This window comes from Hipposideros armiger, unplaced genomic scaffold (assembly GCF_001890085.2).
Source record: "Hipposideros armiger isolate ML-2016 unplaced genomic scaffold, ASM189008v1 scaffold_278, whole genome shotgun sequence".
In the NCBI taxonomy this organism is placed as follows: Eukaryota; Metazoa; Chordata; class Mammalia; order Chiroptera; family Hipposideridae; genus Hipposideros; species Hipposideros armiger.
In genome coordinates, this window is record NW_017731628.1 from 542,008 (window position 1) to 556,998 (window position 14,991).

Sequence of the window (14,991 nt, forward strand, 5' to 3'; positions counted from 1 at the left end):
ATACTACATCATCTTATAATTCTGTCTTCCTTCTGTAAGCCCCCCTTGCTAATCGAAATGGGGGGGTAAAGAAAAAAATAATAATGTGTTTTATCAAGAGTACAGTAGTGATTCTTCTTTTCCGCTGAAGCTTCCTGTTTGTTTTTAGTCTAAGGAAGAACCTAAATTATCCAATTACAGTTCTCGACTTGAGTTTCCCTAAAGAATCTGAAATGACCTGTCAGGGAGTCAACATGGCACCCGGAGGGGAAGGAGAGAGGACAAAGCACAGACAGCTGCTGAGACTTGGAGGCAGGGACAGCCACAGCGCTCCCCTCCCCTCACGATGAAGCAGCAAGCTCCTTGTGTACATAACACTTTATCTACAATTCAAAAAGAAAACACTTAAGAAACGTCTGCTGGCACAACCAAAGGGTAAAAAAGTGAGGGGCGGGATGGCATGCGATTTCGGAGGTGCTGCTAACGTTCTCGTGTCTGATCTAGGTGCTGGTCTGCAGGCGTCTTCAGTTTAGGGTGCTACAGAGCTGGGTACTTATCATTTATGTACTTTTCCGTGCCAATATTATGGTTCGATAACAAAAAAATTAAAAAGTTGTGGAAGGGGGAAGTATACAGAAAAGACAGATCTAATTGGCCACTGCTTCATTAAAATATATGACTAGAAAATAAATTTTAATTATCTGGATGTTTAAAACCCAGTGTTGGATTTCACATCAGTGTTCACGAATTAGAAAACAGTTTCACACACTGGTGTTTGCAAGCGAGACAGACGGTCTTTTAATCTAAAAAGAAAGATCTCTAGAAAGAAACTTCACATGTTCCAAAGAATGAGATTACTTCCCTCTCCTCAAAATACAGTGACATACAGTGCAAAGTACATAGAACTAATGCAAAAAGCAATGCCCAAGCTCCATTGGTCATTCTGCCTTTTGGGGCAAACGGAACAGAGGTGTTGAAATGGAGGTCACCTCTTCTCTTGTCCGTACAACAGCAAATCATCCTCTTAAAGAGGGAAGGACCACCGTGCTAGATCCAGAACTTAAGCTGATTCTGTCTTCTGTCCCCAAGAAAAGCAGTCAGCACGGCAACCACAGTCCACTTTTTATTTTCCACGAAGGGTATTCGGCTAGCAGTGGTTCTCAACCCTAGATGCACGTGAGAATCACCTGGGGGAGATTTTTTAAATTTCTGATTCAGTGGGTCTAAGCTAGAGAATTGTTTTACGTTTCTCATCTGATTCTGATGTGCACCCAGGGTTGAAGACTAATGTTAGCTATTACTGGATCACCCTGCACTTTCTGTTTTTCCCCTACTGTCAATATTTTGTGTTCTTATACCTCAGTTAAATTATGGCTATTCTAATCTATAGGATTCTTTACTATTCTAGTATTAATTATTATATTAGCACCTCTTGACAAAAAGCAAGCAAGCCTGAAGAGCTGGATTAAAATTCTCAGGAAAATCAACAATTGCATCTAAGACAGGGAAGGTTGGTGAAAATAGGGAAGAAAAAGAAATTAAGATGGACAAGTCCTGGTGGTAAGAAGCAGTTGATATTACAGAAAATAGACATCAAACTGCTGCCAAGTCAATTTAGATCATAGAAACAGCTCCACAGAACCACTGGCTGGTCAGTAACGTAAGTGATCTCGAATATGGACAATCAAGGGTACTTCTTTAACATGATCCTGCTTTGCTTGGTAAACAGACTTCAGAGAAAAAGAGAAAGGGGCTTTTCAAAAGAGCAGGGATGCATTTCAATACTTAGGCCTTCTCCAAACACTGGAGTCTCACATAGATATAATGTGTCAGTTACACTGTATCCTAGCAACATCTCTCTCAGAGGGTATGTGATGCCAAGCAGGGCTTAGCTTAATGTTCAAACCTAAGTCATGAGGGGCCTCACTTTGGGGAAATATGCTCAAAAAATAGCTGCATTAGGAAAGTGTGTGTGAGCACTAGGTTTCTTTCACCCCACTGAAGACGGGAGGTGGGCAGGAGGCAGTTCTCAGTCCAGCGCTTCACCCACTTACTTGTTTTTCACCCCTGAAGCTTCAGTGTAGCCATGGCTCCATACAGCTGGGGGTCCCGAGGCATCTCCTGCTGAAGGCTGATCAATCTTGAAACAGCGGATATTACTAACAAGACAAACAGAGGGGACAGGAATCACTGAAACCAAACATGTACAAACTGCTACCTTTATCCGAGTAATGAAAAACACCTGCTAAGCACTCTATAGTTACCGTTTCTTGCTGTGTTTAATGTATCTGAAATATTTATCAGCAACAAGAACTAGCTACTCTTCATAATGAAAACAAAGGGGCATAAATCCAGAGCATGAAAATTAGATTTTATCAGCATTCTATGGAGGTTATGAGAGATCTTCACACACACCGCACTAGATGGCTGCTCTCTCCTGGGAATGAAAAGCACAGCTATCAACCTTGGCATGAGAAAAAAAAATTTAACTATTAAGTTGGGTGTATTCTTACAACACCAACACCCAGATATGAAAAGGCAGAAACCAAGGCCACAATTACACCGTGTTTAGATGGTGTGAGAGAATTCTGCAACATTTATCCTCAAATCCAATTTCTGCCCACATCAGCTTTTCAAATATTTCACAAATATTGGGTCGTCGGAAAAGTCATGATGCATTTTTGCAACGAAAAACATAGCAAAACACGTCATGACTTTTCCGATGACCCAAATTACCAAGGACTTGCCACTCCTGAAGCTTCCAATTCTTTCATTTGTACAGCTATCCATGTTAAGACTAATATAAAATTACAAAATAAATGAGTTTTGTTTCAATAAATTGCTCATTAACTATGTACATTTGAACCGGGAGACAAGTTCTTAGCTCACCTCTGCTCCCACAGGACCCAAAACAGAAATATTAAAAGCTAAACTCTCAAATGAGATTAAAAACCAGTGGGCTAAAAGCATTCAGTGCCCCCCCCAAACAGGAAGTCATACAGATGTGAAGTAGTTTTTTAAAAAGGCTGGCTGCCATATAATGGAATACATCCTGCTTACTTGCAAATTGCCACTAGTTTTCCCCCTTATTACTTAAACAAGAGAAAAAGTACATAATTTCTTAACTTAAACAACATCTAAACACCCAAGAATTTAAATTATGTTAGCATTCATTAACTCCAAAATACAACAAATACTGAATACCCTTCCTAAGAACCACTCAACTCTAAGAAGTAAATCAATATCTAATAGTATTCATTTTGATTCTAGAAATAACTGGTGGCAATTTCTTTGAAATTTAAAAATATGCCATTAAAGCACAGTTTCTACTCTCAATTACCAGCAAATATTTACTTCTTCCCCTTTCTCCTAAAAAGCTGAAAAACATAAAAATCAGGGATGGTGCCAACAGAAAATCAAATTAATGCCGTATTTTATAGCAGGGCTATATATCCGCTTGTCAAAGTTCAACCCTATCAATTAAAGTGGAGCATTAGAAAAGCTATGCTGCCATTATCTGTGCTCCAGATGACCTGGTGCCGAACTTTCTTCAGTACAATGGTTTCTGAAGGCACGCCTTAAGGCTCTGTCGACATCTTTGCTACCTCTGAATTCTAGAGAAAAACCGAAAGCTCATTCCTAAAGACATTTACACTTTTCACAGAACGCAGAACCTTCAAAGAAATAATGCCACTTCCTAGCCTGATTATTAAAGAAAAGAATAACCCTTAAACTCCCCCGTCATCCTTTCCAGTGAAGCAGCAATGTAACCTCTGCCTCGCGGAACACAGTGCTGTCAGCAGCTGTCCAAAGTGGCCTGAATGCTGGCTGACTGTTCTACATCTTTGAATGAGTCTGGGAACTGAAGCACAGCCACACAGGAGGGTCCCCACACTCACTTACCCTGGCTCATGGAGAACCAACAGGCCAACCCCTAAAAGCACAAGTAGTGCATTAGATACGGAAACTCTCCCGAGTTACTAAAGAACCTCCGTCTTTCCGAGGTGTAACAGGAGGTAGTGTTTTTACGTAAGAGTACTACAATTTCATGGCCTGTTACTAATTTTCTCTTAAATCTGAGAGCACACATGTGCTTCACTGTGGTTGCTCAGGCCACTGGAGTAACATATGCTCGTCGTTGAGAATTTAACCAATAGATTTTCCCTCATGCATATAAAACAGCGGGGTCATTCTATATGTACAGTTTTGCATCATTTTTCTAATTACATCATGAACATTTTCCCATATCACTTTATATTTATCCTAATACAATTAGGAATATCTGACAACTATTTCTGTACCTAAAATAAACACCATATTTCTGATTACTTTTTAAAATGAATTTTTGCCATAGAAAACCATGGTCACGGTACATGAATATTTTTAGAAGCTTGATACACAGGGCCAATGTCTTTCAAGAAAAGTTATATCACTTTACAGTTCTGCAGCACCAATTTGAGGGAGTAAACAATTTATTTAATATTTCCTTGATACACTGATAAAGTTGAACATGATCTTTTCATATTTCTACCTGTACTTCTTTTGTTAAACATTAATGTACTTATTTTGAGTGCTTTTCTTACTGACTTATAAGAACATTTCCTATTAAATATTAATGCTTTTATTTTCATATTTTTTGCCAATGTATCTTCTTAGTTTATCATTCCTTTTAGATTTACTCTTGGTAGCTTTTGAAGTAGACATTTAAACCTTTTATGCATAAAAGTATTTTATGTATAAATATACATAGCACAAATATCAAAACCAATCCACATATGCTGATTTCTCTTCTTGTGATCTCCTCACCTCCTTTTTGGCCTAACAAGTCCTTTTCTGGCTTGTAAATATATTGATATGATTTCTTCTTACTTTTAAAGATTATTTCATTTTACAGACTTAACTTTTTAATTTAGCTAGAATTTATTTTGGGGTGAGATAAGAATTCAACGTCCATGTTCCTCCAAACAGCTAGTTCCATTTATCAACAAATTTTGATATAATTATTTTTTAGCACAAAACTTCACATCCTACTTATAAAAATACTCAAAGGTCACCTATATAAAGATGAAGTATATTTTGATAATCCACTTAGTTCTGAAAAGTACCTTAGAGAGTATGCAGGCCACCTCCCCTTACAGATGAGAAAACTGAGGTCTGGACAGACTGAGGGATTTGGGCCAAGACTTCACATACTGACTGGAAGAGCTGCGAGCGCCTAGGTCCCCCGGGGCTTCCCTAGGACACTCAGACAGTATTGTTCAATTATATACTGAAATCAATGTCTCATTAAGTACTTAAAATGCAGCAAACAGGCACTAATTAGGTCAACTCCATCCAGGAATCACCTTAATTACCTTTCAAATTTTGGTTTGCACTAATGCTTAGGATAGTATTAATGGATCATTAATACTACGTTTCAATTCTACTCTTATTCAGAATTTCCTAAGGGAACAGAAGATGACTTTCAGCAACAGACATCACAACAGGGTTTAAGCATATAAGGCACACATGTTAACTAACATGTGTCAATGTCCAAGGCTGTCACTTTAAGATACACTGCAAAATATTCTGAACATCAGAGCTTAAAGAAGAAAATAAAGACCATCCATAATCCTATTATCCAGAGAACAACACTATTTTAAGATTTTGTTTTATATCCTTTCAGGCATTTTCTAGGTGGGTACATGCACACACATGCACATTATACCCAAAGCACAGAAATTTATTTTGCAAGAAGTGGAATTATACCATACAGATTTCTTCATTAACTTTCTCTTCACATAACATTATACTGTGGAGGTCTTTTGAGTTAGTATAACTACATCATCATTTTTAATGGCTGTATAATAGTCAATTGTGAAGCATAATTTATTTTGTTCTACTGACAGGCATTTAGAGTTTTCTGATGAACATTTCTATAAAGACATCCTTTCTATTGAGGTTACCTTTGATGTTTACAAAGTGAGCTTGAACCTGTATTTCTCCATCAAGAATGAGATGGTATCAATGAACTCTTTTCCAAAACATGAAGAGAACTTCACAGGATCTAACTACCCACGCTCTGTTTTGTTTAAATAATCTGGATTTTACTTCCAAATTGTTCGTTTTCCCCACATTATGTATCCCTTTCAAAATCCTATTGGAGCATGTGTATTAACCATCATCCATATTATCAGTAACTGAGATGTAAGTTTATGTGTTGGTCGTTTGTTGATCTCCCCTGTGTCTTTATATCCCTTTTTTCTCTTTGTATTCATTATTCTTTTCCTCTTTGTATTCATTATTCTTGTTCTCTTTTTGTTTGGATTTTTTTTTTCTGAAAGGATACTTGAGTATTCAAGTAATAGAAATTATTTTGACCCTCCATTTCGGTGAATTATAGACTTGAAAATTCATTTCAAACGTGTGTGTGTAGACACAGCTAACAAGTCAATGGATGCTTCACACTGTTTAATGTTTTTACTCAGTTATAAATCCTGTTGTCAGTGAACACCAACGGGGCTAGTATGTCACGAAACACTTACTTCAGCAGCTCCAGGGTTTTGTGATCGAGGGCAAGTCGGGGGTTTCCAGTTAGGTCTAGTTCTTGCAACTTTGGAGGCAGGTTTTCTGGTAAAGTGACTTCACTTAGCTCATTACAGCTCAGGTCCACGCACTGAAGGAACAAGTGAAAACAAGGAGAGATGCTCAGGTGGTTCTGTGCTGCTACTTTCTGCAGGCCATTCTTCATGGCCAAATGTCTGCTGTTCTCCCACTGACACTGAAAACAGATTTTGCTAAATGCAGTTCAAATTTCTACTCCCTTTGAGTAACACAGGAAATCCATGCTCTTTATTCTCCCTATCTTGATCCTTTTAAGTTGACATCTACATTTAAAAATTAAGCATTAACTGAGAAATCCTAAGGATAGTTTTTTTCTTATTGCTGACAAAAACTCCAAACCTGTTGTGCCCACGAGGGTTATAGTTACATCGAAATGGAACTACTTAAAACAAAAAAACATGCAAAGTGAGGAAAATACAGGGAACAAACACTCAAAATGAGAAGAGACTTCAACAAAAACTAAATAAGAAATTGGTGAAAGACAGACGGGCAGGTGGGCCTGTCTACTATACGCAAGAGAAAAAGGCGTGAGTCAAATATGGAGCCTGCCTTCCAGGCGCCGAGTATCTGAGCAGCAGCCCCTGCCGAGTCTCACTTAGAAAACCACCATGAAAAGGGTCAGCATGTTGATTAGAACAGAAATTATGTGTTATCAGTGCATGGGAATAAACGCCTCCTTTCTCACAAAACCAATGGGAGGCTTGAATGAGGTGCTGAACTTCTGCTTTGGGAGCAGGGAACCAGGGCAGGAGGCTCATTACACACAAGTGAGAACAAGAGTAACTGGCAAGTTTTCTGGATAAGAGAACGTGGCCCCACAATCCTGCAGGACGGAGTGAGTGGAAAGCATTCAAGTATCTGTCTTGAATTGGCACCTTGCTATAGTTTTTAAAAATACCTAAAGAGCCTATTTAAAATCTTAAGATAGTTTGAAAGCAAACTGTAGCTAAGGATTTCAGAATCTTAAAAGTGGTCAATATCATCTTTATTAGGAAAAATTCTTAAAAGAACTTAAATCCAGAACTTATTATGGATTGCGGAGGGCTGGAGACTGGGTAAAACGAGAACCTGTAATTTTGGAGAAATATATTCTTAACTAACTTCAAACAATACAATGTTTCACACAAACTGTTTCACTCTCTAGCTCCCACACAGTAGCAATGGTGTAAAATTATATTGCAATTTTAAATAATTACGTTTTATTATGAGAGCATTATAACCACATTACAAAAAGTTGGACAAACAGAAAAGCTTAGAAAATTTACCCTTAAATTTAGCACCCTAACACAACCAGTGTTAGCATTCTATTTTTTCTAGTAGCCTTATTAATATAAAAAACTTTTAAAATCATAAATGTAGGTATAATTTCATTACCTTTCACTTATTCCATATCTTCACTCCCATCACCCTTAAGAGACTTAACAATTTGAGTAGAAGTACAATAATTCATTTAACCTAAAGATTTATAATAGGGACATGGTCATCTCTTTTGTTTTGTTTTTCCAATTATAAACAATGGTTGCATGAATAGTCAACTGGACTTTAAAGAAAAACTGATCACATTGGTTAGTAACGGGTTATTCTGTCAGTATAGTCAGCCTCCATCAGCACAGATAAGACAGCAAATGGTACAAACGCCATGTACTGGGCAACGATGACACATGAGCTTAAGGACTGTCAGGTGTGGGTAACTTTGAACCTAAGTAGTCGACAGAAATAAATTCGGAGGTCAGAGCATGCATTATGGGGAAAGATTAAAGACATTTTAGAACACAACTGAATTCTATCAAATTGGTTAGCAACATTTTTTTAAATGTTTTAACTAAAGATTTCAACTTTCAGAGTTCTGCAAATGTAAAAATTGCTCATTCTTTCAATTACCAAATTCTAAAATGAGTCCAGTTGGGTATTTATCTATTAAGATAAAATGCTGGTGATGTAAAGCAGACCTTCTGAGAGATGGTGCTTACGCACTAACCTGCCTGAGCCCTTCTGGTCACCAATTCGCATTCACTGCAGCCAGTTCTTCCAACTGGTTCCACTACCCTGTTCCAACCGGCTTTTCCCTGGAGGACTACCAGAAAGCCCCCTAACTCTGCTTTCAGTCTCCCTTCCCCCCAATCCACTCCCCACATGCTGTCTGGGTGATTCCCTGATGTGGTTTATTCCATCGGATCACACTCCAGCTTCAGTCTTTCGGTTGCTCTCTATTGCCCTTCAATCTGCCTCCAAATTCCTCAGTTTGTCAAGTAAGGCACACCTCAACCATGTACGTGTATAAAACCTGCTGTCGTAAAAAAATATGCATGCTATTTAAAGCACCTTCAAATGTCTATATAAGTTTCTTAACCTGATCAAGCTTATATCAGAAAGTGCCTGAAAAGTGAGGAATAGCTCAGTAGGACAGCTTTTGTTCCTTATTAGGAGACTAGGATATATATGCTCCAAAGCCTATATCCATGGAGTCATTTTTTAAGCACAAAACTGATGATAAGCAGAAATGCTAAGATGCAAATGAAAAACTACATTATATAAAGAATTCTTACTTTTGCGTGCACACACACACACACACACACACACACACACACACACACACACACCCCAAAACATGAATAAAAAGTTGTTTGATGACTCGTTCTAGTGAACTGGTGTCATCCCATAAGCCCACCCTGATTCAATGGTTAGGAATTGCAGACTGTCTCTGTCACCAATTTGCTGTCTTCATTTACACAAATTGCTTCATTTTCCACCACCTCACTTTCCTCACCCATCATATGGGAATACTTGTCCCACCAATTTCATTAAATTGAAATGAATGTTTGGTGACAGTAATGACGCTACATCTACACAGGGAGCTGTTACTAATTGGGCGCTGTGGTGGTGGATGCTATTTAATTAGGGAAGTTGGAGGGGAGAGGTGCAAAGTGGCACCATTAACTTTTTCAAACTGCTGTCAGACCTGAGTCAGTCTTTGAGCCTAATAACCACCCTGGAAATAAAGAGGACAAGTGTAGTTAGACAGATGGGAGAGAGTTAGGTAGCTATGTGGCTAGCTTCATGTCATGCAGCCAGTAAGAGACAGAGCCTAGACCACAATTTTCCCAGCTGCCAGTCCGGTCTTTTTGGGTTTTTGGGTTTTTTTTCCCTCTGCTGACTCAGCAGTGTGGCCCAGTGACCAGGAAGGATGGTGCAAAGGCAACTCAGTCTTCACGCTGAGGAAATCCAACAGCGGTGCAAATATCCTGAATAGTGAAGTAGAGACAACAATCCTCTTTGCTGACCTGAAGCGTGGCGTTTATGCATCAAACCACCTACCTTGATTTCTGGGAGCTGCATAACTTCTGGGAAGACCTCTATGCAGTTGGAGTGAGCGACCACGGTGTGCATGCGCCGGCAGTTCAGGACAGTGGTGGGGATGGCTTTCAGCTTGTTCCCGCTGATATCAATCTCCTCCAGCTCCTCCAGTTTTGCCATTTTACTAAAAGAGAGAAAATCCATGGGGGGATTATCATAAGATAATTATAAGACAATTTAAGAAGAATATAATACACAGTGAAAATCACAGGGGAATTTATTATGATTTTAAAGATTCTTTAAATAATAGTCATTTTAATAAATAAGATGATCTTTTCACTATTGTTTTAGAGCAGCGGTTCTCAACCTTCCTAATGCCGCGACCCCTTAATACAGTTCCTCATGAGGTGGTGACCCCCAACCATAAAATTATTTTTGTTGCTACTCTATAACTGTAATTTTGCTACTGTTATGAGTCGTAATGTAAACATCTTTTTTTCCCCCGATGGTTTTAGGCGACCCCTGTGAAAGGGTCGTTCGACCCCCAAAGGGGTCGCAACCCACAGGTTGAGAACGGCTGTTTTAGAGTATCTAAGTATTTTAACACCTCCTTTCCTACTACAAAACAAAAACTATTAACTTTAACTCTTCAAATTGGCAACAAGAAGAAAAATGAATATCCTTTTCCTCTTAAAACTCTGTGTGTGAAGGCAACAATCACCTTGCTATATAGCTTAGTCTGAACTCCAATGAAAATCCTACTCAAATGGGTCAAAAGTTAGCATTAATTCAATGTAAGTGCTTTAAAAGAGCTTAGCATGAGAGTATGACTTCTTTGTATTTGACCGAAAACTCAAGGGGATGCAGAGGAGAACAGGGTTATAGTTCCTATGAAGATACATTGTCTCCTAAGACCCTGCTCCCCAAGTCCCTCGGACATCATTCGTGGTGGTGAGGCGCACCGGGCCTGCGGAAAGGCCACCTGGAGCATCTCGCGACTTGCTGGCGGTGCCCAAAGTTAACCCGGGCCCCGGAGAAATTTCTCTCCGCTCCTCCTAAGCATCAGCAAAGGAGGAGTCTAATCTCTCTGACCTTAACCTTAGTAACATGTCCTAATGTAATCTAACACTTTTATTTAAGAATGTCTTTTATTGTTTGGTTTTAATCTATAATCTATAATTAATCTTAATAATATTAATAATTACAGTAACCAAATAAAAAAAAATTCCTGAGTTAGGGTTTCTTGTATTTTCTGTAAGTTTGGAGGGAAAAACCTTCCACCTCTACCATCCTGTAATAGCATCTGACACTCCTTCTGACACTTACCCTTTCCTCACTTTTTCTACCACTGGTGATGCCAGATTCCAAGAAGCACAGGACTCTCAATGAATATAACTCAAATTTGTAATCTGAATCATTTAGCTTACAGTTATCGGTATTTTCTCTGCTTGCTGTGGTTTTATTTGTCACAATAAACCTTCACAAAATTTAGCAAGAAGCCCTTTATTACTTTTCTTTCTGTCATCTCTCACATATAAAGGTTATATTATTTGCTGATCTTGAAAATATATGACTAATACACAATAAGAATTAAGTTTTTGTCTTATGAAATCAGATCTTCTAATTTCATAAACATCTAACATGGTATCAGGATATGCTACAAACAACATTATATACACAGTGAGGTAATCCATCTAGCATAGCCTGAATTTGTAACACTATTATTTGAATGTTATCATGTTTTGAAAAGAAATGTGGAGAAATTAATGGGTAATAGGGTATGAGAAATGACAGAAAGATAGAAATCAGGCTCAAGAAAGGGGAAGCTAAAGACGTTTCTGTCCTTCAACATGCAAAGAAGTTGGTGTTGATCGCTGGGGGCATTCTGTCACTCAGCAACCCTTTGTTGAGAGGCTACCCTAACCCACACGTTCTGTGAGGCAAGAGGCTGAAGGGGACAAGTAAAGCCCAGTCCTGTCCTGTAGGGGAGCTACTGTGCCACATCACAATCCCAGGGAGACAGAAATTATAGCAAGATGGGTTTTAATGGAGTGCATAAAAAAATTCTCTGTATTTTGGGTGATTGTAACTGGCATGGGACACTTGGGGACACCCAGAGAATTTGTCTGATGATCATTTCTCCTGCAATGCTCAGACATTCACCAACTGAAATAGGACAAGAAACCCTTTCAGATGTATCATCGTTATGTGATTACCATGCTTTCTTCCAAAAATATCATCTCTTCATCCCATAGTAAAGTAAAAGTACATAGACGTTAAAACAAAAAAGTTGAATCATTAACATCAAATGAAGGGATAAAATAGAGAAATAAATACATACTACAAAAAACTGAGCAATACTTTGAGTTGATGCACACTTGGGCCTCCCTCCTTAGTAAGGGTTTAAACAGACTAGGGGTCTTGATGGCAGCAGAGAGAGGCTGTGTCAGTATTTCGCTCTGGCCCAGTGCTGAGTCGCAATTAGCAGGAGGATACCAGAGGGGTTAGTGTTTGCTTCTTTGATGTGTGGGTGTGTGTTCCGAGTCCTAACTTGTGAGATGGATAAATGCCAATGACACGGAAGTGAGTAAATCCTTCATGGCAGGATCAGTGTGTAGTCATTCAAAGCAAGACACAGTGCCACTGCTCGCAAAAAATTAGAACATCAAAACATTATTAAAAACGGAATCTTCTGACAGCCATACATCACTTGTCATGTCACAGAGTTGCTATGTTGCACAGGCCACCCTTGCTTTTTAGACCATAAGCACAAACATAAAAGCTGGAAGCTAATTAAGAATCTTTAGGTTTCTAGTTTATGTTCTAATTACCACGCCATATTAAGTTAAATTTTTAAGAAACCATTTGGTTAAAAAGAAGCCAAAGAAAAAATACATCTGCTAAATAACACACCTTATTTCAAACTCATAAGGAAGTCCTAGGGATTGGGTCTTTGGGCACATTCTTATTTGAAAAACCAACACATTTCTCTTTAGGGGAATGCAGATCAGAGCTTATACAAAAGACAACTGAACAAGAATCAGGGAGAAACAAGCTTTATGTTATCTGGGAAATGAACATTTTTGCCTTCGCCTTTCCATCTGTGAATCCATTCCCAGAAATGCAGTGAAAAACATCACTTTGTGATCCTCTTTACCTTGCTGGGAAGCTTTGGAGCCGGTTGTAGGCCATGTGAAGGATCTTCAGATGGGGGTGTCCTGTTAACAAGGGCACACACTTGTCTGTGAGGTTGTTGTTTGTCAAATAGAACTCCTGTAAGATGCTGCTCGTCTCTTCAGAAAGTGTGGCTGGAGGAAGGGTTTCCAGTTTGTTTGCAGATGCATTCAGAAATCTCAGGCTACAATGACAAAACGCAACAAAATCCCACTGAGAAGCCCGGGTTCTAGTCCAGAATCCTCAAAATACCCAGTTTTCTAGCATATTAGAAACTGGGTGTAGAAACGGGAATTTAAAGCTAGGACCTGGCTTTAGCAGGCATATGGATACCTGACCCCACTATCTATGATGAACACAATAGCTATCCATGTGTGTTAAATAATGAGAGAAATAAAATTTTATGGAAGCATAAAGGTGAGAGGAAGTGACTAATTCTATAGCTGATGGGGAGTGGAAGAGAGAGTGATGAAGTAAACATTCTGTTTTAAGGATGAGAAAAACAATTGTCTATTTTTTTAAAAAAGAGCTCTTATAGTAAAACTATTACACAGCAAATCATAATACAACTAAATCACAGTGGCTAAGTCCCTTTCAGTACGATGTGAAAACCACATTTTACTGACATAGATTCACAACTGCAGGAGACGATCTGCTCTGATAATGGAATGCTATAAAGCAGGGAAAATGAAGAATGATGACTACGTATCAATAGGGTGAATCTCACAAATGTGATAAGAGTGAAACAAGTCAGACACCGGAGCATACAGTGCATGATTTCATCACTACAAGCTCAGAACCAGGCAAAACTAATCTGTGGTATTAGAACAAGGGAAAGGAAGCAGTGTCAAAGGGAGAGCGCTTCTAGTTTTTCTACAACGATAACGTTCTGGTTCTTGATCTGGGTGCTGGTTCCATGAGTGCACTTACTTTCAGAAAATGCATCATGCACTACACTTAGGATTTGGCTCTGTTTATATTATACTTCAAAAATTTACATTAAAACAAATAAACTATACACACACACACACACACACACACACATATATATATATATCTATATCTATCTATCTATCTATATATATGTATGTACTGGGAGTGCCAAAAAAATGTATACAAGCTGACACTTTGGTCAACGTTGCTCAAGCAGTAGTTTGCCGTAATCAGAAGTGTCTGAATGCTGATGGGAACCATTTTGAGCACCTCTTGTAATTGCAGAAGTCAAACATGACTTGTATTCATCTTTTGTTATCGGTATATATTGAGTATTACAATTTTAATAGTTTTTTTTCCTTGCTTAAAATGTGTATACATTTTTTTGGCACCCTCTGTATATAAGTGCAACTGGTTATCCACCAAATGATAGAGTGAACAAAGACTGTTTTTTCACCTAAGATACTAAAATTGTCAGAAACAGTGTAATCCTTCTACTGGTACTGTGAGAAACAGATACATGGAAACTGCAAAGCTGGAGAGCTGAAGCAGAATCCTTGCTGTGATCAGGCTCCAAAGCATCAGAAGGGAAGGGCAGGACAGAGCAGGCAATGTGTGTGGCTCACAAGCCAGACAAATGGCCCTCCCGCTGCACAGTGGATCTCCACTGTGTGTGCTCCACTGCAAAGCTGCAGCGACTGGAACATTGAGAGTGTTCACCCAAGGGCTCACCTGCTACAGTGGGCAAGGGCAAAGCCGCCTTGCCACCTCACCTAGAACTACCTCCATTCTCTCGTTTTAAAATCACCAGGATTTGAAACTTGCAGCATTCAATTCAGGACTATTCTGCCATACGCTCGGAAAAAAGAAGAAAATCTTCCTTAAAAAGGAAGACTATGGAATACCAGGTACAGTTATTTCTAATCTTGTATAGAAAGAAGGCTTTGTATTCAGGAGTCATCATCAGAACTGTCATTCCGAGTTCTCAATCCACTAATTTAATACTCC

General features: G+C 38.8%; 1 protein-coding gene across 1 annotated transcript in view; it reads right to left on the bottom strand.

The window, feature by feature from the left end:
* The window catches only part of PHLPP1 (PH domain and leucine rich repeat protein phosphatase 1), a 178,903-nt gene that overhangs the window by 11,763 nt on the left and 152,149 nt on the right, over nt 1–14,991 (bottom strand). The window contains exons 12-15 of the mRNA XM_019657689.1: nt 13,034–13,234; nt 9,898–10,060; nt 6,504–6,634; nt 2,034–2,138 (exon numbers count right to left, since the gene is read on the bottom strand). Coding sequence (XP_019513234.1) covers nt 2,034–2,138; nt 6,504–6,634; nt 9,898–10,060; nt 13,034–13,234 — 600 coding nt within the window. The remainder of the gene's footprint in view (nt 1–2,033; nt 2,139–6,503; nt 6,635–9,897; nt 10,061–13,033; nt 13,235–14,991) is intronic.